This window comes from Aotus nancymaae, unplaced genomic scaffold, assembly GCF_030222135.1.
Source record: "Aotus nancymaae isolate 86718 unplaced genomic scaffold, 86718_ANA_hifiasm-v0.15.2.pri h1tg000049l, whole genome shotgun sequence".
Classification (NCBI taxonomy): domain Eukaryota; kingdom Metazoa; phylum Chordata; class Mammalia; order Primates; family Aotidae; genus Aotus; species Aotus nancymaae.
In genome coordinates this window covers 33,912,130-33,935,097 of record NW_026988463.1, presented here as the reverse complement: position 1 = coordinate 33,935,097, position 22,968 = coordinate 33,912,130, and the positions used below count along the sequence as shown (strand labels likewise).

At 57.6% G+C, this 22,968-nt stretch overlaps 1 protein-coding gene across 6 annotated transcripts in view; it reads right to left on the bottom strand.

Annotated features, from left to right (window-relative positions):
* Nucleotides 1-10,210: 10,210 nt before the first annotated feature.
* The window catches only part of TXNRD2 (thioredoxin reductase 2), a 55,757-nt gene continuing 42,999 nt past the window's right edge, over nt 10,211-22,968 (bottom strand). For 2 of the 6 annotated variants that reach the window (XM_064362829.1, XM_064362830.1), the window contains exons 12-18: nt 17,942-18,078; nt 15,250-15,345; nt 14,815-14,907; nt 13,030-13,101; nt 12,773-12,870; nt 11,741-11,934; nt 10,211-10,515 (exon numbers count right to left, since the gene is read on the bottom strand). In XM_064362829.1, coding sequence (XP_064218899.1) covers nt 11,811-11,934; nt 12,773-12,870; nt 13,030-13,101; nt 14,815-14,907; nt 15,250-15,345; nt 17,942-18,078 — 620 coding nt within the window. In that variant the 3' untranslated portion in view covers nt 10,211-10,515; nt 11,741-11,810. Of the gene's footprint in view, nt 10,516-11,740; nt 11,935-12,772; nt 12,871-13,029; nt 13,102-14,814; nt 14,908-15,183; nt 15,346-17,941; nt 18,079-22,968 lie in introns of all 6 variants that reach the window. The other 4 variants (XM_064362826.1, XM_012454186.2, XM_064362827.1 and 1 more) reach the window with 3 other exon arrangements.

The following is a 22,968-nucleotide window of genomic DNA, read 5'->3' as shown; positions in this document are numbered from 1 at the left end:
TTGTTGTAGTCTCTGCAACAGTATTTCCTCTTTCATCCCTGATATTGGTAATTTTATGGCTTTTTATTTTCAAATAATCAACATTACTGGTTTTCTCCATGATTTGTTTTCTATTTTATTGATTTCCATTTTTATATTATTTCCATCCTTCTATTTACTTTGGTTTTAATTTACACTTTTTTTCTGGTTTCTTAATGAGGTGGCTTAGGGTATAGATTGTAAACCTTTCTTCTTTTTTTTTTTTTTTTTTGAGACGGAGTTTCGCTCTTGTTACCCAGGCTGGAGTGCAATGGCGCGATCTCGGCTCACCGCAACCTCCGCCTCCTGGGTTCAGGCAATTCTCCTGCCTCAGCCTCCTGAGTAGCTGGGATTACAGGCACGCGCCACCATGTCCAGCTAATTTTTTGTATTTTTAGTAGAGACGGGGTTTCACCATGTTGACCAGGATGGTCTCGATATCTTGCCCTCGTGATCCGCCCGCCTCGGCTCCCAAAGTGCTGGGATTACAGGCTTGAGCCACCGCGCCCGGCCTTTTTTGTTTTTTGAGACAGAGTCTCACTTTGTCTCCAGGCGCCAGGCTGGAGTGCAATGGCACGATCTGAGCTCACTGCAACCTCCGCCTTCTGAGTTGGAGCAATTCTCCTGCCTCAGCCTCCCGAGTAGCTGGGACTACAGGCGTGCGCCACCACGCCCAGCTAATTCTTGTATTTTTAGTAGAGACGGGGTTTCACCATGTTGGCCAGGATGGTCTCGATCTCTTGACCTCGTGATCTGTCTGCCTCAGCCTCCCAAAGTGCTGGGATTACAGGCGTGAGCCACCGCGCCCAGCCACCTTTCTTCTTTTTTAACATAAGTATTTAAAACTAGAAATTTCCCTCCAACCACTGCCTTAGCTGCATTCTAGAAATACTGATATGTTATTTTTTTCATTGTCATTTAGTTCAAAATATTTTCCGATTACTTTTATGAGTTCCTCTTTGATTCTTATTTAGAATGTGTTGTGTAATTTCCCAACTGGGGGGATTGCCAAGCTATCTTTTTATTATTGATATTATTGTTGTTATATCCTAGTGTATGGTCTACTTGCTCAAAGTTCCACGTGCAGCTGAAAATAATATGAAGTGTAAAATTCATGTGAAGAAGGATGGTGGGACTCTGGCATAATCATTTTGGAAAACGTATTGTGTTAAACATAAACCTACCTATGACTGGCCATTTCACTTCTAGATGTTGATCCAAGAGAACTGAAAATGTATGTCCACACAGAAAGTTTTACATTAACATTCATTGTAGCTTCATTAGTAATAGCCAAAACCAACCCACCCGTAGGTGAGCAGATAAACAAAATTGGCCTATCTATACAATGGAACAGCACTTATGGGGGGAAAAAAAAAAAAAAAAAAAGAACCAGACCCTGATACTGGCTTTTGAAATGTACCTCTTTGTCTTTTAGTGGTTGCTCTAGGCGTTTACACCATACATCTGTATTATAACCTACACACTACCTGCAATTAGTATTGTACTACTTCCCATTAAGTGTAAGAAACTTGCACCTGTGTAATTAATTCCATTGGCAACCATGTTTTTGCTATTGCTGTCATGCGTTTTTCATTAATATAAACCCAACTAGGCCGGGCGCAGTGGCTCACGCCTGTAATCCCAGCACTGTGGGAGGCCGAGGCGGGTGGATCACAAGGTCAAGAGATCGAGACCATCCTGGTCAACATGGTGAAACCCCGTCTCTACTAAAAATACAAAAGTTAGCTGGGCATGGTGGCGCATGCCTGTAATCCCAGCTACTCAGGAGGCTGAGGCAGGAGAATTGCCTGAACCCAGGAGGCGGAGGTTGCGGTGAGCCGAGATCGCGTCATTGCACTCCAGCCTGGGTAACAAGAGCGAAACTCCATCTCAAAAAAAATAAATAAATAAAAAATAAACCCAACTATATACATCATTATAATTCTTTATTTTTGTTAATTTTTTTACTGTCTTGATCGAGTTATAACATTGTTATAATTCTTAAGTAATCATCAGTATCGTTAAGAGAAAATAAGAGAAGGGAAAATACAGCATTCTTCTTTACTTGTATATTCCCATTTCCGACACTCTTCATTTCTGTCTGTCCATTTAAGTTTCCATCTGGGATAATTTCCATTCTGCCTGAAGAACTTCTTGCTGGAGCTCTTGTAGTGCAGGTAAAGAGTGATCTTGGCTGTCTTTATCTAAGAATGCCTTTATATCTCTTTAGGGTTTGAAAAGTATGTTTACTACACATAGATCTCAGAGTTGACCTTTTTTTTTTTTCTCTTTGAGACAGAGTCTCGCTCCGTCACCAGGCGCCAGGCTGGAGTGCAGTGGCGCGATCTCAGCTCACTGCAGCCTCTACCTCCCGGGTTCAAACAATTCTCCTGCCTCAGCCTCCTGAGTAGCTGGGACTACAGGCACTCACCACCACACCCAGCTAATTTTTGTATTTTTAGTAGAGACAGGGTTTCACCATGTTGGTCAGGCTGGTCTCAAACTCCTGATCTCAAGTGATCCACCTGCCTTGGCCTCCCAAAGTGCTGGGATTACAAGTGTGAGCCACCGCGCCAGACCCGGAGTTGGCTTTTTTTTTTCTGCTCATACACTCTTTTCTGGTTTGCAGTCGTCAAGCGTGTGCAAAATGTCCTGGCTGCTTTCCAAGTTTTCTGTTAATCTCAGGTGTCCGAGAGTTTGATTATGACAGGCCTGGCTGTGTTTATCCTTATATTGCTTGGCGTTTGCTGCGATTCCTTGATGTTTTTCAACAATTCATGAAATTTCAGGTCATTATTTCTTGAGTTTTTCTCATGCCCCATTTTCTCTCCTCTCCGTCCTCAGAAGGAGGACATCAGGATGTGAGATCTTTTAATATTGTAGCTCGGTTCCCTAAGGCTGTTTTTTCAGTGTTGTTTTTAATCTTGTTACTCTTTATTCTTTTGGTTGGAGAACTTTCAAAAGTCTCTCTTCCAGTTCATTGACTCTTTCTTCTGCCATCTCCAATCTGTTCTTAAGAATAAAGTCCATCTAGTTAAGTTTTCAGTTTTCACTTGTTGTTTAACCTTTACTTTGTGTCCTAGAATTTTCCTTTTTTTTTTTTTGAGATGGGGTCTCACTGTGTTGCCCAGGCTGGAGGTGGTGCATGCAGTGATGTGATCATAGCTCACTGCAGCCTTGAACTCCTAGTTTCAAGTGTTCCTCCCACCTCAACCTCCTGAGTAGCTTTCAAGAGTGAGCCACTGTGCCCTGTCAACCACGGACACTTAAAAACAGAAAACATAACATAAAGCCTTCATGCCATGCTTGACAGCCAGGCTTTGAGCACCTAGTATGTGCCAGATACCATGCTGGGGACAAAAATGTGAAGAAGGGGGGCCCCTGCAGGGCAAGAGAGAACGACAGGCTTTAGAGTAATCAAGAAACAGCTTTCAATGGGAGCCATGAGCAGGCACCTCATCTTGCCAGCTAACAGGGAGGACTTCCTGAAGGTGAGCCTGTGTGCCGAATCTTAACCAATGAGGGGACGTTAGTCAGGGCAGAAGAAGGAAGGGAACAGCATGGGCAAAGGCACAGAGGCCACACAAGGCAGGTGCAGGAGGAAGTCCCAGGCAGGAGTAAGGGCAGCGTCCCCACCCGCTGGGGGCCCCCACTGTGGTGGCTGTCTGGTCCTCACGGCAGCCCTCGGCAGGTGGGGTGGGATCAAGCTTGTCTGAGCTGGTGAAGGCGGGCCTCAGCCCTGCTGTGTCTGGGCCTCCTGGTGCAGTCTTCTGCCCTGACATGCCTGGGCACCTGGGAGCTGACAGGTACAGTGCCTTTCGAGGAAGATAAGGCACTGGATGGGAGACTCTGGTCTGTAAATAACTGGCTGATGGCAAGCGCCTGCTGCATGGATACGGCATCTCCCCTCCCAAGGCTTTGAAAATCAAATACTCCCCAAGCTATGGAAACCCAACCACAGGCGGACTGTTAGGACTTTATTATTATAATCACTCGGCCCAATTCCAGCCACCACGGGCAGAACAATGAGCCATTGAAGCCTTGCGGAGGTCTCGCCTCTCCCATGGGCAGGGACCAGCGCTGAGGCCTTGGCAGGGAGGGTGGCGGCAGGCCTGTGTGCTGCTGCACTGCCCGAGGGCCCATGGGGGGTCCAAGCTTCGGTCTCCTCACTCATCGCGCGGGAGGCCTGAAGAGAACACATCCGGATGGTGCTGTGCTCTCCTGACATTCGGTCCCACATCGTGACCCTTGTAGGTCAGGAGCTAACTCTCGTCTGCTTGGGGAGACCACGATGCTAAAGACACTGGCGCCCCTCGTCAATATAATCACCGATTATATATCAGTGATTCCAATATAATCATAAAAAGGGAGCCTCGGGGGTGCTCCTGTCCCGAGCTGGGGTGCCCAGGGTAGGGCTGGCCAGGGAGCCCCAGCTGGGTCAGAGGCCAGCAGCCAGGGCAGAGGGCTGGGCACAGTTGGCTCCGGCCCCAGCTGCTGAGTTACGCTACACCACCTCCTACCATCCTGTTTAAGATGGGTTTTCACCAAATGCTTGAGAATAGAGTGGCTGCAGTTTATTCTCAAGCATTTGGTGTTATTTGGTCATCAGTTATAAAAAAATTCTAGTTTTATTAGGAAATAAAAGTTCATTCTGTGGAGCCGCAAGACCCCATCGTCCCACGAAACCCTGGAGGCCAGGACCTCGCCAGGCTTGAGCTGGGCCTGTGCCGCCCTTCACTTCTGCTGGCACCAGCACCGCTGGCTTTGTATCTCCTCCCAGGAGAAAGCCAAGCTCTGTATCCTGAACTCACTTGTGTTTGTCGGGCTTGGATTTTCACTCCAGTGGGTGCCCAGCTCCCTGCACTGTCCCTGGGGGACTCAGCTACCCACCAAAGGGCACAGCAGGGACATTCTCTTCTGTCCCCAAGGAGTGTCTGTTTGCCCCATCACTGGGAAGGGAGGGAAGGCTCTGGGAACCCCGGCTTGGGTTTCGGGATTAGGGTAACCTGAGCACCATACACCACGTCAGGGCTGGGAGAGGGCAGGCGTGGGCCTGAGATGCTTTGCTGGGCCTCACAGACGGCCCCTTGCTGCCCTCATAGGCACAGGGGGTTGGCTGGGGGCCAGGATGATTAGGGCTCCAGAACCCTCCAGTGGCAGGACCAGATGTCAAGGAGATTTGGGGGAGTTGGGTCACACCTCGAGGGCAGGCATAGGGGAGGATAAGGGACAGGAGGGTAGCCAGGGTGCGGCAGGAGTGAGGCTCTGCTGCCTCTGCAGGAAAGTGCCAAGAGCCCACAGGCACCAGGCCCAGGAGAAGCTGTGGCCGTGACCGTTCCCATGAACAGGTGCACAGGGAATAGGAGCAGCGTCTGGAAAATGGGCCCACAGTCTCGCTTCTCCCTCCTGTGGTTGCTCGGAAGACCCATCGGGATGTTGACAGCATTCATCACTGGCATTTGGTGGATGGACCTGGCTGCGGGGCATGGACACCGTGTGGGAGGGCATGCCGCCCCAATCCTCCACTCCTGGCCAGCGCAGGCAGTCTTGGCTGTTGTCGCCCATGTTCCCTGACAACCTGTAGTGCCAGCCTGAGCTGGGTGCTGTCACCGCCTGAGGGAGCACAGGGTGTCTGTGGCAAGTCCTCAACCCTTGGCCAGCCTTCACCCTGCATGGTGGATTTTGGGAACAGAAAGCGATGATGCCAGCCATGCCTGCCAGGCTTGGAGGAGGGACCTGTGGCTGGTGCTTGGGGAGCTGCTGCAGGTGAGGCCCAAGGAGCACCCAGGTGTGGCAGCCCGAGATCCCATGCCTCCCAAGCTCTGCCTCCCAGAACCCTGTCAGGGCTGCCTCACATCCATTTCTTGGGTTATCAGTCTCGTGGCAGCTCTTGCCTGTTAAAAGAATCTTCTGTCCAGTTATTTCCCAAGTCGAACATTCCAGGTTGTGGCTGGACAGGTTCTTGCCCACCTGCCCCCTGCTCTTGAGCCCCTTCCTTCACTAGCCCATCTGAGGGAGCACCTGCAGCTCAGCTCCCTGCAGCCAGCCCATGGGAGCTGGGATGCTGGTTTGGGCAGGGGCAAAGCAGAGCTGAGATCTGCACAGCACTGGAGCACTGCACCCTGCCTGGAAGAGCACAGCCCAGAAGCCCTGAGCACAGCAGGGAGCCCCCTCAGCCCGGGTGCAGAGGGGCATAGGGAATATGGAGCCAGTTAACTCTGCCTGTCTTCTCCTTAGGGTGGCAGCCAGGATGCCAGCGGGTACCTGTTTATTTATTTACACCCCTGCCTGGTACAGGAAGGACCTCAGGCAGTTGCAAGGGCCACCCAGCACCTAGACAGAGAGCTGAGCTTGAAGACAGTGGCAGAGGAAGCAGACCAGGCTGGGCATAGAACGCCCCTGTGCCAGGGCCTGTTGAGCTCTGGGCTTCCGCTGGGAGGGCTGGGGAGGAGCAGGCCAGGAAGGCAGAGGTGGGCTAGCCCAAGGACTCAGCCTGGGGGCCCATGGGAGGGGTCTTCTGTGCCAGCGGCCCTACCAGGATGGGCATGGGCTGTTGCCTGGGACTCCATGGAAATCTCTCAGCAGCTGGCTCCCCAGCCTGGCCGAGCAGGCAAAGGTAGAGGCCAGGGTGCTGGGTGGATGAGCTGTGGGGTCCCTGGTGGCATGGGGAGGCCCTCCTGCAGGACCACATCCAGGCCCTGCTGGAGCAGTCCCAGGTGGGGGGTACCTGGGCTGTAGAGAGGGACAGCACCCCACCATACCCCCATTCTAGTCTTCACCAGATGTGAGTTGGGCCAAGGGCCCCACATGGGGTGGGAGGTCCTTAGCCTGTGCATCTGGGGCCAGAAGAGGGCATCCTCCTGTACTGCCAGGAGCAAGACCTGGCCCAGGCCCATCTGGATGGAGAAGCAGTTCAGAGGGAGATGCTTCCTGATGGGGCTGCACCACCTGCCCTAGCCACCGGTGCTGAACCACTGGCTTTGGGAGCAGACCCCCTGCTGCTTCCTGCTCCAGAGGGTGGGGATCCCCGTGTCTGGCAATGACTGACCCACACCGACCCTCATGGACCCTGACCAGGCCCAAGGGCAGGAAGTGGCGATGAGTGAGGGCGGGCAGGTGGGCAGAGGCCAGCAGGTCTCATCAGGCTGGGCAGAGGAGCTCTTGCCCAGGGCAGGGGCACCCAGGGACCCTGGGGAGGGGAAGTGGCTCCCAGAGGGACACGGGGTAGGGGAGCAGCCTGGGTCCAGGACCAGGAGGCTCGGGCGGCTGAGCTCTGGGAGGCAAAAGTGGTCCCCACCCACCAGCCCAATGCAGACACCAACACACCTCTCACAATGCCACCCACTGGAGCCAGGTGCCAACCTGCTCTCTTGGGGAGAGACGTGAGCATGGGGCAGTGACGCCACCAGGTGGAGCCTGAACCCGAGGTGGCCCAGGCACCTGGAGCCTTATCAGCGTGGCCTCGTGGTCCTGCCCCATGAGCACACTGCCCAGCGACCTCAGGGCATCCCTCGGGCAAGGTCCTGGTCGCCTCCAGTTCTTGCCCAGTGGGTGAGGGGTAGGTGGGGGCCTCAGGTCTGCCCCGGGGCCTGCTCCAACCTGGAGAGGGGGCCAGGGCCCAGGCACTGATGGCACCTGGAGCTGCTGCACTGGGGCTGGAGTGGCCGTGGGTCAGGTGAGGCGAGCAGGTGTCTGCTGAGCAAGCTCATGTGCCAAGACCCCGTGGGAGGAGTGAGAGGAGGCCAAACCTGAGGCCAGGAGACAGGTGCTCTCAGATGCAGCTCCACCTGATGCCGCTGCTCTCACAGGGGCAGCTCCGCCTGAGGGCCCAGCTGGCACGAAGGTCACCTCACGGCCAGGAGAGCAGGGCTGAGGCACCCGATGGTTGCCAAGTGAGGCTGGGGCCCAGCAAGGCTGCAGCATGCTCAGAGAGGGCAACTGCAGTCTGAGCTTCTCGGTCAACTCCTCCCCTTGAGCTGATGACCCCCTGCCTACTCCTCAGAGCCCTGCCAGGCCCTGCCCTCCCCCGCTGCCCTGCTCTGGCCCTCAAAGCCCTCCATAACTGTGTGTCCCCGCCCCTGCATGTGGACCACCCAGGGGGACTGGGGAACTGCCCAACGTCACTCGGGGGTGTTGGGAGCAGGAGAGGGTGACACTGCCCCATGTCAGAGTGGAGGGTGCGGCAGAGAGGGGCCACTGGGCCCGGCTGGACAGCACCCCCACCCACTCCTCCCCCCCATCTTTGCGAAATCCAGTGCCACAGCAGAAGCGTGCAGGACATCGCCGGGGGTAATTGCAGGTTACACAGAACAATCTGGAGAATTAAAATCATATTTTCATTGCACCATAAAAACATGTGAAGGCAACGGGAAGGCGGCCCCCAGACCGGGTGGCGAGCACCCTGCTCTGGCTCCATCCTGCACTCCCGGGCCTTCTGCAGGGAAACATGGGATCAAAACCACCGCTGGCCCAGCACACGGGTCCTGAGCTGGGCAAGGGAGCCTGGGAGAGTGGCCGCTTCGCCCACACTGCCCTGCCGGGCCCTGGCTCCTGCCCTGGCTGTGCAGCAGCCTGGGTGGGGCTCTGGGCCGGTGTCCCACCAGAGTAGTGGGGTGTGGGGATGGCCAGTGCCTGTGGGGTCCCCTGGGCCTGATCCGCAGCCAGGTGCCTGCCAGTTCAGCACTGGTCCTGAGAGGGCCCGGGGCAGCAGTGCTGGGCTCTGTGGCAGCTCTTTGCCTGCAGCACCCATTGCCTGTGAACTGCACTGGACCCCTGTCCAAGGACCCATGGCTGCCTGGGATGTGTGTGGTCGATGTTTCCGTCCCTCCTCGGGGATGCGCAGGCCGGCTGAATGGGCCACACAGTGAGGGAGAGCGAGGTCACAGACAGCAGGTGTGCGCTGCATGGTGCGTTCTGGGAAGGCGCACGCAGGGAAAACCACCTGGAGGGGCCGGTGAGGACAAGGACATGTGGGTGGCTCTCAGGCCACCAGCAACAGGCACTCCAGGTGGGCTGGGCAGGCAGGGAGGCGAGAGGCCCTCTCGTCGGAGTGCGGCCCAGCGTGTACAGTGGGCTCCACACAGCTGCATCCTCTCCATCACCACAAAAGCACCAAGGCCATTGCAGGTTTTCTCTGTGCTCGCCTGCAGCGGCTGATCCCAGGACCGAGGAATCCACAGGCCCGCTGCCCGCTGCCTGGCTGCTGTCCAGAGCCACCCCCCAGAGCCCAGGCAGCAGGTGTCAGCCGACCTCCCGGCCTGGCGGTGCCTCCAAGGCAAAACACTCGCAGGCCTAGAGGCGAGCCCCACCCACAGGATCCGGCCTGGGCACGCCACCAGCCATGCGTTAAATGGGACATGGCTGATCTGGAGCTGCACTTGTGGGAGGGCCTGGCCCAGCACTTGGCATCTTAAGTGGGCGTCTGAGAGCTCACGCGCACGCTTCACACAGTGAGTTGGGCTCCTGCAGGCCCATTAAGACGCAAAGGCATTCCTCTGTGCGCTGACAAGCAGGGTCCCATCCAGGGCTCCGGGCCTGCAGACTAGGTGATGTTTTCTTAAGGAAGACACGCGATTAGCCACCGCTAAAGCCCCAGCACAATGCAGGCCCGGGCCATGGCTGTCAGCGCTGTCTCTCGGCAGTGACTGACAGGCGCTCCCTAACCCATCAAGCCTCAATGCGCAGGATTAGCCTGACGCAGCCAACAAGCTGACTTGGAGGGCCACGGTGGAAACCTGGCGAAGTGACTGACATCCGGGGACAGAGAGCTTCAACAGCCCTGCCACCTCCCGTTGTGGGGCCGCCCGCTGGCAGGCTGTTCCAGAACAAAGCCCGTGTTGCCACCCCTCCTGAAAGCCCGCCTGGTGTTGGGCTGCCCTTCTTGCTTGGAGGTGCACAGACCCAGGCAGAGGGTCCCGGGAAAACCCCTCAGTGGGCCAGGCAGCTGTGGGGCAGGTGGGGCGGCTCTGCCTCCTGCCTCAGTGGGGTCCCCCCGTCTCCTGCCTAGGTGGGGCCCCCAGCACTGCAAGGCTGCTCCCTTCTGCCCAGGGCTGCTTGGAATCGTGCTCGGGGCTTCGAGGGGCCCCAGCGGACCCTGGGCTGCCCTTAATGGAAGCGACTCATGGTTGAAGAGAGGCCTGGTGGCCTGGCCAGACCCCAGCTGCCTGGGCCATCCTGGGGGCCCATCAGGGACATAACAGGCAAAGCACACTTCAGAAAAAGCACCCTCTTTATTTGATTGCAGAAATGCCAGTAGGCTCGGACGTGGGTGCCCACAGGATGGGTTTCCACCCAGATCGTCATCATCTGGCACCAGGAGCCTGGGGGGGTGCCAGGTAGGAGAGGCTGAGAGGTGCAGGTATGAGGTGGACAGCCCCCGAGCCATCCCTGCAGGGCACACAGCCCACCTGTCCAGCACTTGCACTCCACGCCGACCATCTCCACGCCCAGGCGATTCAGGAGAGGGGTGAGGCCCCCCAAGCCTGGCCTGCAGCCGTCCTGCCAACAACAGGAGGGTCAGCACAGGGCAGCCACCCACCCCTCGAGTCAGCCTGGCCACATCTCCCACTGCCACACCCAGGGACCTCCAAGGGAGGGATGAGTGAGAAACACCCTGCAGAGTGCCCCACCCCAGGGCGATGCGTCACAGGGAGTGATGCAGCACTACAAAAATATTTTGAAATGATAAAAATTTATAGCAGGCTCCTAACAAAACAGCTCTGGGAGGTGAAATGTCCTGATAAGAGTTTCCTCAGGACGCCCTTTGTTTATCCCTATCAAGGGCGGCCCTGCTCTGTGTGTGTGTGGGGGGGGCCCAGTGAAGCAGGAGTTCCCAGGTAGCCCCAGAGAGGTCTCCCCAGAGCCCCTCAGTGCCATGCGGACCCCGGAGCCTGCCCACAGGCATCTTGGGGGAGCCCACTGCTCTGCCTGGTCTCTACCTCAGCCCCAGAGGAGAGAGGGTATCCAAACACCCCCAACCCTGGCACAGGCTGACCGCCGTGGGGGTGCCCCAGGTAGGCTGGATGGCACAGGCTGAGGACCCACCCCGCCCTGGCCCCTGCCCTGCAGCCCGGGCTGAAGGATGCACTGTCAGACCAAGAGGCGAGGGCTCTGGCACAGGCAACCCTGGAGCAGACACTGAGAGCTCTCGCCAGTTTCTTCCTCCTCGGAAGAGATCACGATGAACAACATGCCCCCGGCCAGCCTGGCTCTGCAGCGCTGGAACAGAACCAGATGTGTGGGGCAGGCCGGGCAGGGTTGCCATCATCGGGCAGCATCTCCGCCTTCTGGGCAACAGGGAAACGAGCTGGCACCGAGCTCTACAGGAGCCAGGCCGGGGTGGGGGAGGCCGGCTTCCTGACAGCAGCCCCCTGTGGAGCAGCAACTTGAGATGCCCAACCTTAGCCTGCCTGGGACACCTTCCCCACCAGCGTCCACCTGGGACAGGCCGCTAAGGATGAGCCCCGTTTCTCGACACCTCCTGCATGTGGGGAGCAGCTGCGGCCAGGTCAGGGTCTGGTGGCCCCCGGGGAGGTTTGGGCCCTTGGGGTCTTCCCCTCCTGCCTGTCACCGCTGTGACCTGGTTACAGGACGGAGCACCCCTGTTCCTCGTGGCGTGGCAGGTGCAGCCTTGCTGCACACCTGGAGGGAGCCCATGACCAGGGCTCCTGCACCCCTGCCACGTGCCCTGCCCTCACACACAGAACTGGCCCCACCTGCTTACCTGGGTCTGGCCTCTGAGGAGCTGGTGGTGGCACACCGTGTGCCCTGGCCTGCAGGGATGGCGCTTACCCTCAGCAGCCTGTCACTGTGGGGTCCAGGCCTGAGCGCTTGGAGATGCGCAGCTTGACTATCTCCTCGGAGCACGTGGGATGGATACCCACGGTCTGCATCACCTGCACATAGGAGGCCCCACACCTGCACACAGGGGATGGGGGAGGCAGGTGGGGGTCAGCACAGGGAAGGGGGTCCACAGCATCCTGTCCCTGGGAAGAGGAGGGCCTCAGAATCCGCCGGTCTCCTCACTGTTCCCTGACCCCCCAGCCAGCAGCCAGGACCCCTGCCCATACCTGTGGGAGCCATCCACCTCCCTCCCAGCAGATACCCAGTACTCACCCAGTCCACCTCCCATCCAGCCACGCCCTGGCTTGCCCTGGCCTGGCTTCCTGCTGTTCCATCCCCTGCCCCCAGACACAGTCCCGCCTTAGGCCTCTGCTCTCTGCTTTACCCACAGACAGCTCATCCTGGCCTCACCACACCACCCCTAGGCCCCACATCCAGTCAGCCGCCCCTCTCAGGCCATGAACAGTGTCCCAACCTCCAACTGCCCCTGTCAACCCACCCACAGCCTTTGCCACAGCTTCCTTCAACCCTGGGACCCCGAAAACACACAGCCTGAGCCCAAGACCCAGGCAATGGCCCCAGCTCCAGAAGACACGCAACAGCCCTGGGGTGGCTCTCCAGGCACCGGCACCCTGCTCGTGGCAGCATGAGTGCTTGGCTAGGTGGGCGAGGGCCCCAGCAGCAACCTCGGGCCACAGCAGACACCCAGCTCTAGCTCAACAGCGTCTGGCTGGGGCAAAGCTGCCTCTGGTCCCCCTGAACCCGCTCTGTCTAAGGAAGGCCTGAGGCATCTATTGCAGACCCGCAAAGGCCACATAAACCCAGCCAGAGAGTCAGCAGCTGTCCATTGCATCACTGCCAGCGCTGGATACCCGGGCTGCCATCGAATTGGGCTGAGTTCCTCGGGACTTACTTGATCCCCAGAGCAAATCCTTGAGTAACTTCGCCTGCGTTGGGGCCGAGGAAGTGCAGGCCCAGCACTAGCTGCGGGGGCTCCCTCAGGCACACCATCTGAAAGCCGAACATTTCAGCTGCCAGCCCGGGAGGGGACGGGGTCAAAAGCGTCCACCCTGCATCCTGCCTGAGGGGCCAGCCCTCAGGTGTTCACCCTACCTTTCCCACCCTCCCTCTTGCCCTCAGCACCCAGCCCTGAGCCACAGGGATGCTCACCTTTACGTAACACTGGGATGCATCCCGCCCAGGCACTGTGAACTCCAGTGGTTTATAATGGGCGTGATAGACCTGGGGACAGGATACAAACCCAGGGTCAGTGCTGGGACACACAAGCCCCGTGGCACCTGCAGCTTCCACAGGCTGCATGGGCAAGGCCAGGCCATGGCAGGCAGGAACCAGCCATCTGGCCTGAAGGTCTGGTCTGGGATGAGGACTTGGTTTGGCTGACCACAGGGCATGTGCGACCATGTCACGTGTAGGCAGCCAGTGGCTGCAGCCATGCTGTGCCGGACAGACCCTCTCCCACCCAGGCCTGGGACCCTCAAGAGACCACAGTAGCAGAGCAGGCATCAGGCAACCCAAGCACCCAGGCTAGGCACAGCACACACGGTGGAGGCAGGAACGGGTGAGCAGTTGGCCACCAGGCTCCCTTGGGCACCCTGGTGCTCCCTTGGCCCTCACTGGAGCAAGGCCGCTATGGCCACACCGGAGCCAGAGCTGTCGGACAAAGGCTTTCAGCACCCTCGAAGGGTTCGACAGCGTGTCCGGGGCTGCGGCTAAGTAAAAAATGAGCGGGGCCCTCACATGTGCTGCACAGCCATTATTAATTAATGGAACTTCAGAGAATATTGTTCTAACTGAGACAGAATTGAAAAGAAAACAAACAAAGGATATTTGGCCATTCAACATCGTGAAGCATAAAACAACATTATAAAATGCCAGGAACACATGTCCCAGCGCACTTGTGATGAATCAAACAAAAATAGCAAATAAAGTGCCTCGGGGAAGGCTGGCCTGTCAGGCCCGTCCAGCTGATGGAGAGGACTGGGATGCAGGGGGAAGGGGCCAGCCCGGAGCCCAGTGACTCATCCCCAACTGCCCCAGGCCCCACTGCCCAGGCCGCAGGCTCCGGTTTCTCTGGGCGCCTGTAAGCTGCCGCAGCAGCAAGATGAAACCCGTGCCAAAGGCTTCCAGCTCCCAGGCCCCAGAGGGCTTCAGAGCCCCCACATCCCTCCAGGCCACCCCGGGGCCACAGCTGCCTGCCAGAGTAGACCCCAAAAGCAGCCTTGCTCGATGAAAACCCCTTTCCTCCAGGGTGAGTGCCGGAGCCTGGAAGAAGCTGGAAGAGGATGGGTGTCTGGATGCTGGGGCTGGGGGCTCTCGCCTGGCAGAAACCCTGGGCAGTCCCAGGAAGACGAGGTACAGGGTGGTGGGGGAGGTGAGGGCAGGAGCAGAGGTCAGAGGCCCCTGGGAGAAGCCTTTCTGGGCTAAGTGAGATTCATGCCCCTGTGAGGTAGGCACAGCACAGAGGCGCCTTCGGGGCCCTGGTGCTTTCAGGGACAAGCAGCTGTGTGCTGGAGTGGGGCCGGAGCTCAGCTGACCTCAGTAAGGGGAGCGGGTGGCACCATGGTGAGGACCCTGCTGGTGCTGGGCACCCCTGCAGCATGACTGGGGAGGGGCTGGGGGCTTCTGGGCCACAGAGTCTGTCCTCGCCCTCAGAACAAGGCAGCCAAGGGCCTTGCCCTTGCTGCTGTGACATGTGGTGGCAGGGATCACTGAGACCAGAGGCACCTAAGCTCAGTCACCCCAAGGCTGCCAGAGCCCAGGCACCCCCACTTCCAAGGCTGCCCCCAATGTGTCCCCTCCCGCTACAGATGGCCACCGCTCAGGGCCCCTGGAAAGGAGATACCCTGGTGCCCTGCTCACAAGGCCTCAGCCCAGGGCGTGGAGGGAGGTCTCAGAATCACCACTGTCCTCAGCTGCGCCGCTCCCAGGCCTCACCTCAACACGCTCCTGCCCGTGGCGAGACACTGCCTCCTCCTCGGACAGCCCCACGCAGCCGTACTCCAGTGGGGTGAAGACAGTCGTGGGAACCTGAAAGCAGGTCTGGAGTCAGGGAAGGCCTCTGGGCCCCAAAATCAAAGGTCCCCACTGCATGCGACACTAAGAGCAGTGACTGCAGGCCAGGCCCAAACGCACCCAGAGCGGGCTACAAGCATAGCCCACCAGCCTGCACCTGCGTCACACTGAGAACTAAGCCCCACACGCACCCTTGCACACACACACACATGTGCACTACACACTCACATAAGCGCACCCACACACATGCCACACCTACATGCAGACACACAGCGCACAAAGGCCGCTCACCCCGGAAGAGCTAGCCTCAGACTCAGCCTCTCCTGGCTGCAGACGACGTCCCGCTAGAGAACTCACTTTGTCATAGTCCATCAGATCTGAGGACCCGCCGAAGAGCCGCTGTGCCAGGAGCCTCCCAGCCATGACAGCTGTGGGCGTCAGCTCAGGCCGCCCCTAGGGAAAGGCACAGGGGGCCACGTCGGCACCATGTCTGCGGGTATGGGCAGCCCCCGTGCCACCACCCTTTGCCCTCCAAGTGGGCATCTCCCTTTAGAAAAATCCCCAAACACTGTCTGGCACTGAGTGTGGTGACGTAAAGCCTTCCCCCGGAGCTCGTCTTCCTGCGGGGCATCCCAGGGCCCTGTTGGGTTGCTCATTCTCCTGTTTGCTGCCCTAGGAGAGGAGTCTGGCCTGCTGATGAGGCTGGCCATGCCGACCCCACACGCTCAAGCCTTCTCTCCAAACCCCTTCTACATGTTGTTGACTCGGAGGGCTGCCCCATCACCAGGCTCAAAAGAGCCCCTGCTACCATTTGCATTTACTGGAATCCCGGCTAAAACAGGACCCCAAAGCATTCCACGTGCTCCTGACATGAAGCTCGACTTGTGCTTCACAGTCCATAACAAATCCAAATCAGAACGCTGCTGTTCTGGAGATCCCTCGTCCTAGGGTGCGCCCGGCCTTGGGGGTTCCAGCGCCATCCTCCGGGATAGGCTGCCAATCAGCTTGGCAGCAGGAAATGCAGATGTTGTTTGGCATTCCAGAAATGCACAGAGATCCGTGGAGATAGACTCAGAGTGCAGCCTCCACATTCCAGCAGGCCTGACTAACTGCGGAAACAGCCCGGCGGCCCGCAGCACACAACATCTCATTAAACAATAGCCCCTGCCCCGCCCACAGGCTCTTCCCAGCCACTCAAGGGACCACTGGTTGGGTGTTAACTCTTTGGACTGCTCACAATGACCTTTCTGACAGAGTAGATTTAGTTTTTAAATAAAGAATGCCTTTGTGTGTGCCATGCATTTCTGGCAAAACAGTTTGAAATGTTACAGTTTCCGACACGGGGGCCCCCGGAGCCTGGGAGCTACATACTTGCACAGGGAAGACTTGGATTCCCAGACAGAAGGGAGGCTTCCTGCTGTGCACAGAGATGCACATGGCACTGTCTCAGGCTGCAGTGCCCACAGGATGCAACAGACCCTGCGATCAGAGACCACTGCACCTGCATGGTCCACGGGGAAGCTGAGCTTGCAGAAATCACACCGAGCAGCTGAACCGCTTGGCTAAGCAGCTGGGGCTGCGGGGTGGTCGAGGCATACAGAGCCACGTGCTCTGTGCACGCAATCGGGCTGGCTAGATGTGCCCTACAGGACCCTGCAGGGTCTGCCTGGAGCCTCAGAGTGTGATCTTATTTGGAAATAAGATCTTTGCAGATATAATTAAGGTAAGGATGGAGAAGAAGTCATCCTGGGTCAGGGTGGACCCTAAATCCAGTGACAGAGAAACTGTGAGAGACAAATGAGGGCGCAGAAGCACACTCGGGAGAGATCGCAGTGATACAGCCACAACCCAGGGACGCCTGGCGCGTCCTACCCCAGAGGCATCTGAGGGAGCCTCGCCCAGATGACAGCTTTTCTTTCTTTTTTTTTTTTTTTTTGAGATGGAGTCTCACTTTGTTTCCCAGGCTGGAGTGCAGTGGCACAGACTTGGCTCACGGTAACCTCCACCTTCCTCCTCCCTCCTATCGGGTTCAGAAGATTCTCCTGCCTCAGCCTCCCAGGTAGCTAGGATTATAGGCATGGGCCACCATGCCTGGCTACCTTTTGTAATTTTTTTAGTAGAGACAGAGTTTCACCATGTTGGCTAGGCTGGTCTTGAACTCCTGACCTCAAGTAATCTGCCTGCCTCGGCCTCCCAAAGAGCTGGGATTACAGGCGTGAGCCACCACCCCAGCCCCAGCTGACACTTTGATTTCAGACGACTGTCCCCAAACATGAGAGAATCCATGTCTGCTGTTCTGGGCCACCCGTGTGTAGTGACTTAGTACTGCAGCCCCAGGACGCTGACACCAAAGTTCTCACCACAGAGAAGCTCTCAGAGACCCTCCAGAGCCACCCTCAGAAGCAGGCACTGGACACATACAGGACAGGCCGAGCACTCCTGAGGCTGCCAGTGTGCAGCCTCCCGACACTGACCACCCAGGTACCTTACTGGGGCTGTGGGTAGGGTGGGCTCCAGAGCCCCCACCCAGGAAAGGCTGGTGCTGGTCTCCACTCCACAGCAGCGGCTGAGTGCAGAGAACCTGCCCCCACATGACACCCAGAGAGATAGGCCAGAGGGTACTGAGGTGGACAGGACGGGGGCTAGGTGGGCTTGAACTTGACCTTGCTCAACCCTGTGGGGATAGGACAGCCCCAAGGCCGCGTCCAGCGGCGGCATCTCTAAGCCTATGCCTCCAGCCTATCTGCCAGCGGAGGGGGCCGGTGTGTAGAGCTGCCCCACACCCGGTTCCCAGCAGGCATCTGCTGTCAGTGCCTGCAGCTGTCTTGAGGCCACGCACACCCCACCACAGAGAGGAAAGGCAAGGCAGAGAGCCGAGGCCCACGTCCAGGTCACCCCAGAACTCCACACAGGCTGGCCTGAGGTTCGGCCCAGAGCCTCTGTGATCAGAGAAATCGCTGTTTCTCTCTCGAGGGACAGGAGCAGCTGGAGCCCAGCGAGCAGGGATGGCAGGCGGGCAGGGGGCAGGGGCCCTGGTCCCAGTCCATACCTCCACCACGTCGCCAATGGCATAGATGTGGGGCACAGAGGTGGCTTCCCGGGAGTCCACCAGGATCTTCTGAGTGTTGGGACTAGTGTCTACCCCAGCCTTCTCCAAATTCAGACTTCTGGTGTCTGGAGCTCGACCTGGAGAAAACAGGGAGGGGGTTGAAAGGTACAGCGGCTTTGACCTAAAGCCCTTTATTTAAACTATTTCTCAGAATGTCCGCTTAGAGATCTGGAGCAGCGGCTCACACCTGTAATTCCAGCACTGTGGGAGGACAAGGCGGGCGGATCACCTGAGGTCAGGAGTTTGAGACCAGCCTGGCCAACATGATGAAACCCTGTCTTGGCCGGGTGCAATGGCTCACTCCTGTAATCCCAGCACTTTGGGTGGCCGACACAGGTGGATCACCTGAGGTCTAGAGTTTGAGACCAGCCTGGCCAACACGGTGAAACTCCATCTCTACTAAAAATACGGGTATAGTGATGCACGCCTATTAGTCCCAGCTACTCGGTAGGCTGAATTGCTTGAATCCAGGAGGCAGAGGTTGCAGTGAGCCGAGATTGTGCCACTGCGCTCCAGCCTGGGTGACAAGAACAAAACTGTCTCAAAAAAAAGAAAAGAAAAGAAAAGAAAAGAAACCACAGCCGAGCACGGTGGCTCATGCCCGTAATCCCAACCCTTAGGGAGGCCGAGGCAGGTGCATCATGAGGTCAAGAGATCGAGACCATCCTGGCCAACATGGTGAAACCCTGTCTCTACTAAAAATACAAAAATTAGCCAGGCATGGTGGCACACACCTGTAGTCCCAGCTGCTAAGGAGGCTGAGGCAAGAGAACTGCTTGAACCCAGATGGTGGAGGTTGCAGTGAGCTGAGATTGTGCCACTGCACTCCAGCCTAGGAGACAAAGACTCATCTGTCTCAAAACAAAAAACAAAAAACAAAGAAAGAAACCCTGTCTCTACTAAAAATACAAAAATTAGCTGGGAGTGGTAGTGGTTACCTGTAGTCCCAACTACTTGGGAGCCTGAGGCATGAGAATCACTTGAACCCGGAAGGTGCAGGTTGCAGTGACCTGAGATCACACTACTGCAGTCCAGCCTGGGCAACAGAGTGAGACTCTGTCTCAAAAAAAAGAATGGCCATTTAGAACTGGTCAAACATGAAACTGGCCTCTGCAGGAGACGGCAGGCAGGTCTGAGACGGACACTGGTCAGATGACAGCCAGCCCAGGAGGGACGGAGGGAATGCCACCTGAGGAAACTGGAGTCGGCCTCACACTGGATCCTGGCATGTGGGAAAGGAAGAGGCACTTGCTGATGCTGGGGCTTCCTGACCTCAGAGCGCTGACCACAGGACCCCAGAACTTTCCACGTGCCCAGGCCTCAGGCCCTGCTGCAGGGCACCAGCATAGTGCCAAAGGCCCTGGTACTAACTTCATCTGGAGAAACCAGCCCTTTGTGGGGAGCTGTTGGCACCTGGCCTGGCTGGCATCCCTGCATCTCTCCGCAGCACTGCAGCCTGACACCACCAGGCAGTGAAACCCACCAGCTCTCAGGCCTCGAGAGTCCAGCAGGGCCTCCTCCAAGGGACACCTGCTGGCTCCCAATGGCCTCCTCCCTGTCTGGACAGGCTGAAGAGGAGCCGGCGGTACCTGGGACTATACCCCAGTCAATGCGCAGGTCCTGGGGTCTGGTCCTCTGCCCAGGTAGGGCCTGAAGGTCTCTCCGCATTAGGGGAAAGGAAGCTTCCCAACCCGCTAGTAGAGGGCCGAGTGAGCAGGGCCAGCAGCCAGGTCTCCCCTCTGCTCCGTGCTGCAGCCCCCGTGCCTGGCACACAGCCCCAGCCTAGAGACCTCAGGGCAAGGGGAGCTGGGCTAAGGGGCAAGATCCAAACTACACCATGCCCATTCTGGGGGGCCGCTGGCTCAGCTGATCCTGCTCTTGGGTGCAAAGGCCAATAGGGGCAGGGGATGGCCAGTCCAGGGGTTATCAGCACAGCTGTCCCCTGCCAGTCTCCACACAGCCTGGGGCCCGGAGGAAGGGCAGCACGTGGGCCTCGTCACAGCCGAGTGGCCAGCAGAGGTCCCTTTCTCCCCTAACTCAGACAGGTGTGGTTTTGCCAGGCTGGCGGGCAGCCACAGCGGCTTCTCCCTCCCAACCTGGCTGCTCTCAGCTTCCAGAGGCTCAGGATGATCCCTCGATGGCAAAGGCGATTTGGCGTCAAAGGCCTAGGCCTAGCTCCCCTGCTCATTGTGGCTGGGACAAACCAGCTGCTGGCCGGTATGCGGGTGGCGCCCACCTAAGCATCTGGAAGCTGAAGGCCCCGTGAAAGGGAACCCTTAAGTCTCCAGCTGCCGTCCCAGGGCGTGAGTCAAAACATACAAACTTGGTTAAGCCGGCTCGCGGGAGGCCGGCTCCAGCCTCCATGCTCTGCTCGGTCGCAGGAATTGGGTGCCAGGCGGGCTGGCACCAGTTGGGGATTGGCCCAGACACAGGGGATGCTAGCCCACATCAGAGGAAGGAGTTGGGGCCCATAGGCAGGGCTGGAGCATGAAGGAGGGGCTGAAGTCCCTGCAGGCAGGGGGCTCATGCTCAGATCTCTGGTCCCTTCCCAACCTGGCGTCCAGACCACCAGGCCCAGCACTGCCTGGTGTTGCTCCGTGAGGAAACAAAACATCGGACGCTAGACCCACACTCCCCTGTGCACGCCTGCCTGGCTGGCCCTGGGAAGCCAAGAGCACTCATCATGTTCCTCATGGTAACTATGGCAACTACAGACCTGGCAGGTGCTGACCACGCCCTGTCCCCAGGCCCCAAAGGAAATAAAGATAAACTTAAAAGTAGTCACAAGAGGCCAGGCGTGGTGGCTCATGCCTATAATCCCAGCACTTTGGGAGGCCGAGGTGGGTGGATCATGAGGTCAAGAGATCGAGACCATCCTGGTCAACATGGTGAAACCCCGTCTCTACTAAAAATACAAAAATTAGCTGGGCATGGTGGCACGTGCCTGTAATCCCAGCTACTCAGGAGGCTGAGGCAGGAGAATTGCCTGAACCCAGGAGGCGGAGGTTGCGGTGAGCCGAGATCGTGCCACTGCACTCTAGCCTGGGTAACAAGAGCGAAACTCTGCCTCAAAAAAAAAAAAAAAAAAAGTAGTCACAAGAGATAATAGAGGTATGGAACTAGTGGCTGATCCAAAGCCAGGACTTTTCTGCACATGCTGTGTGGATGCTTCTGGGAAGTTGGTGGGAAATGTGAGGGAGCCACTAATGTGAAAAGCAAGTGACAGCTGGACAGGCTGGATGGCCAGCAGGGAGTGGGCTGCGCGGCACAGACACGCCCCTTCAGGAATGAACAACAAAGGAAGAGTGACTGGCCTGCGGCAGGCGTCACACTTGGCCCTGAGGAGGGCAGTCAAGGACACAGTGGGCTTAGAAGCTGGGCCAGTGGGACCTGCCTGGGGAGTGGGTGCAGGGAAGAGGCGGGCTTCACTTGGGTGGGGCCACGTCCCCAGCTGTGGCCAGCCTTGATGGCAGGACAGCAGGCCCTGAGCCCCACCATGGGCCTTGCTGAGCAAAGGACTGGGCAGTGGACAGGGTAAACCCTGGAATGCTGTTCCTTTATACTCAGAGCAGGGCCAGGTCTCCCTGCTGTGCTGGGCAGCCAGTCTGGTGTCCTCGGCCCCAGTGGCTCAGGCCTGGAGCCCTGCAGGAGGGTGGTGGGAACCCAGAGGGGTCCGAATGGTGTGAGCAGCAGGATGCTAGCAGCTGTGCCCAGTCAGCTCCCAACCAATTCCCTCCTACGCCAGGATAAAGGCGCACCTCTCGGGCAATTTGGGAAAAGAGGGCCGCCTGCACCAGTGCCTGTCGCCCTGCGTGCTGTGCTCAGAGCTTTCCCAGCTGTGCTGCCGCCCACTGCAGGCCTCCTCATGGGGCTCTGTGCTCCTTGGGGCTCTGTCCTTGCAGCCTTCGCTCTCAAGTGCCCTGTGCAGTGTTTGCCAAGTGCTGCTGAATGGCCTCTCCTGGAGTGGGACATCTGGTGGCCCTCAAGTCTCTGCCTCCTAGACACTACCAGGACGGAGACCTGGGGCACCGGCTTGCCATGTGTCAGCTGAGTTCCTGGGCAGATCCTCAGAGGAAGGGCAGCCAGCTGAGTCGGGGCTTCCCAGCACAGGGCACTCCCTAGACTCTGTTCCTTCCTGGGGGAGGCGGTGCACAGCGCTCTCTGTCATGCTGCTTTAATTTGCACTTCTTTGATGACTAGTAAGATGAAGTAATTTTTGGCCAAGTGTTTATGAACCGTATTTCCTCTTTCGTAAATTGCCAGTTCCTGCCTTTTCTTGTGCATTCACAGGCATCTTCACCATACTCCTGCTTTGAAACAGCTTATTACGTAATGGATACATGACACTCTGGCATATTTTCTGCAAACAGCAAGGGCATTAAAATTCCAGGTACAGCTCTTCAGGCTGCACTCACGAGCAGTCATGGGCCACAGGATTCGTGGACAGAGGAAGGGCGCCAGCTCTGTGTTCGTGTGCGCGTGAAGCACGAGGGTTCCTGCACCTGCCTGCTGTGGACTTAGCTGGGCAGCACAGATACATCAAGGGCACCTTGAAGGACATCCCCCTGCTGAGATGGTCTCCGGGATCCACACCAGTTTAAGCAGCAGACAGAGCCGTCCATCACCACCAACGGCCTCCACATGGGCCAGTTTGTGTTTGTGTACGGCAGCAAGAGGGCCCAGCTGGACGTCGGCAGCGTCCGCCCTGCAGGCACCACACCTGTACCATCAAGCGCTGCCTGGAGGACACGCTGGGACTGAACTAGTTGGCCTGAGCCCTTGAGAACTAAGCCAGTCACCTCTCCTAGCCCAGAGACCAGAAAGACTCATGTGAAGCTGCCCCCCAAGAGGATCATCTCAGCCAACAGAGCTGTGGTCGGTGTGGGCGCCAGAGACGGCCAAACCCACCAGCCATCTTGACGGCAGGCTATGCCCACTACATATGAGACAATGAGGAGCTGCCGGCC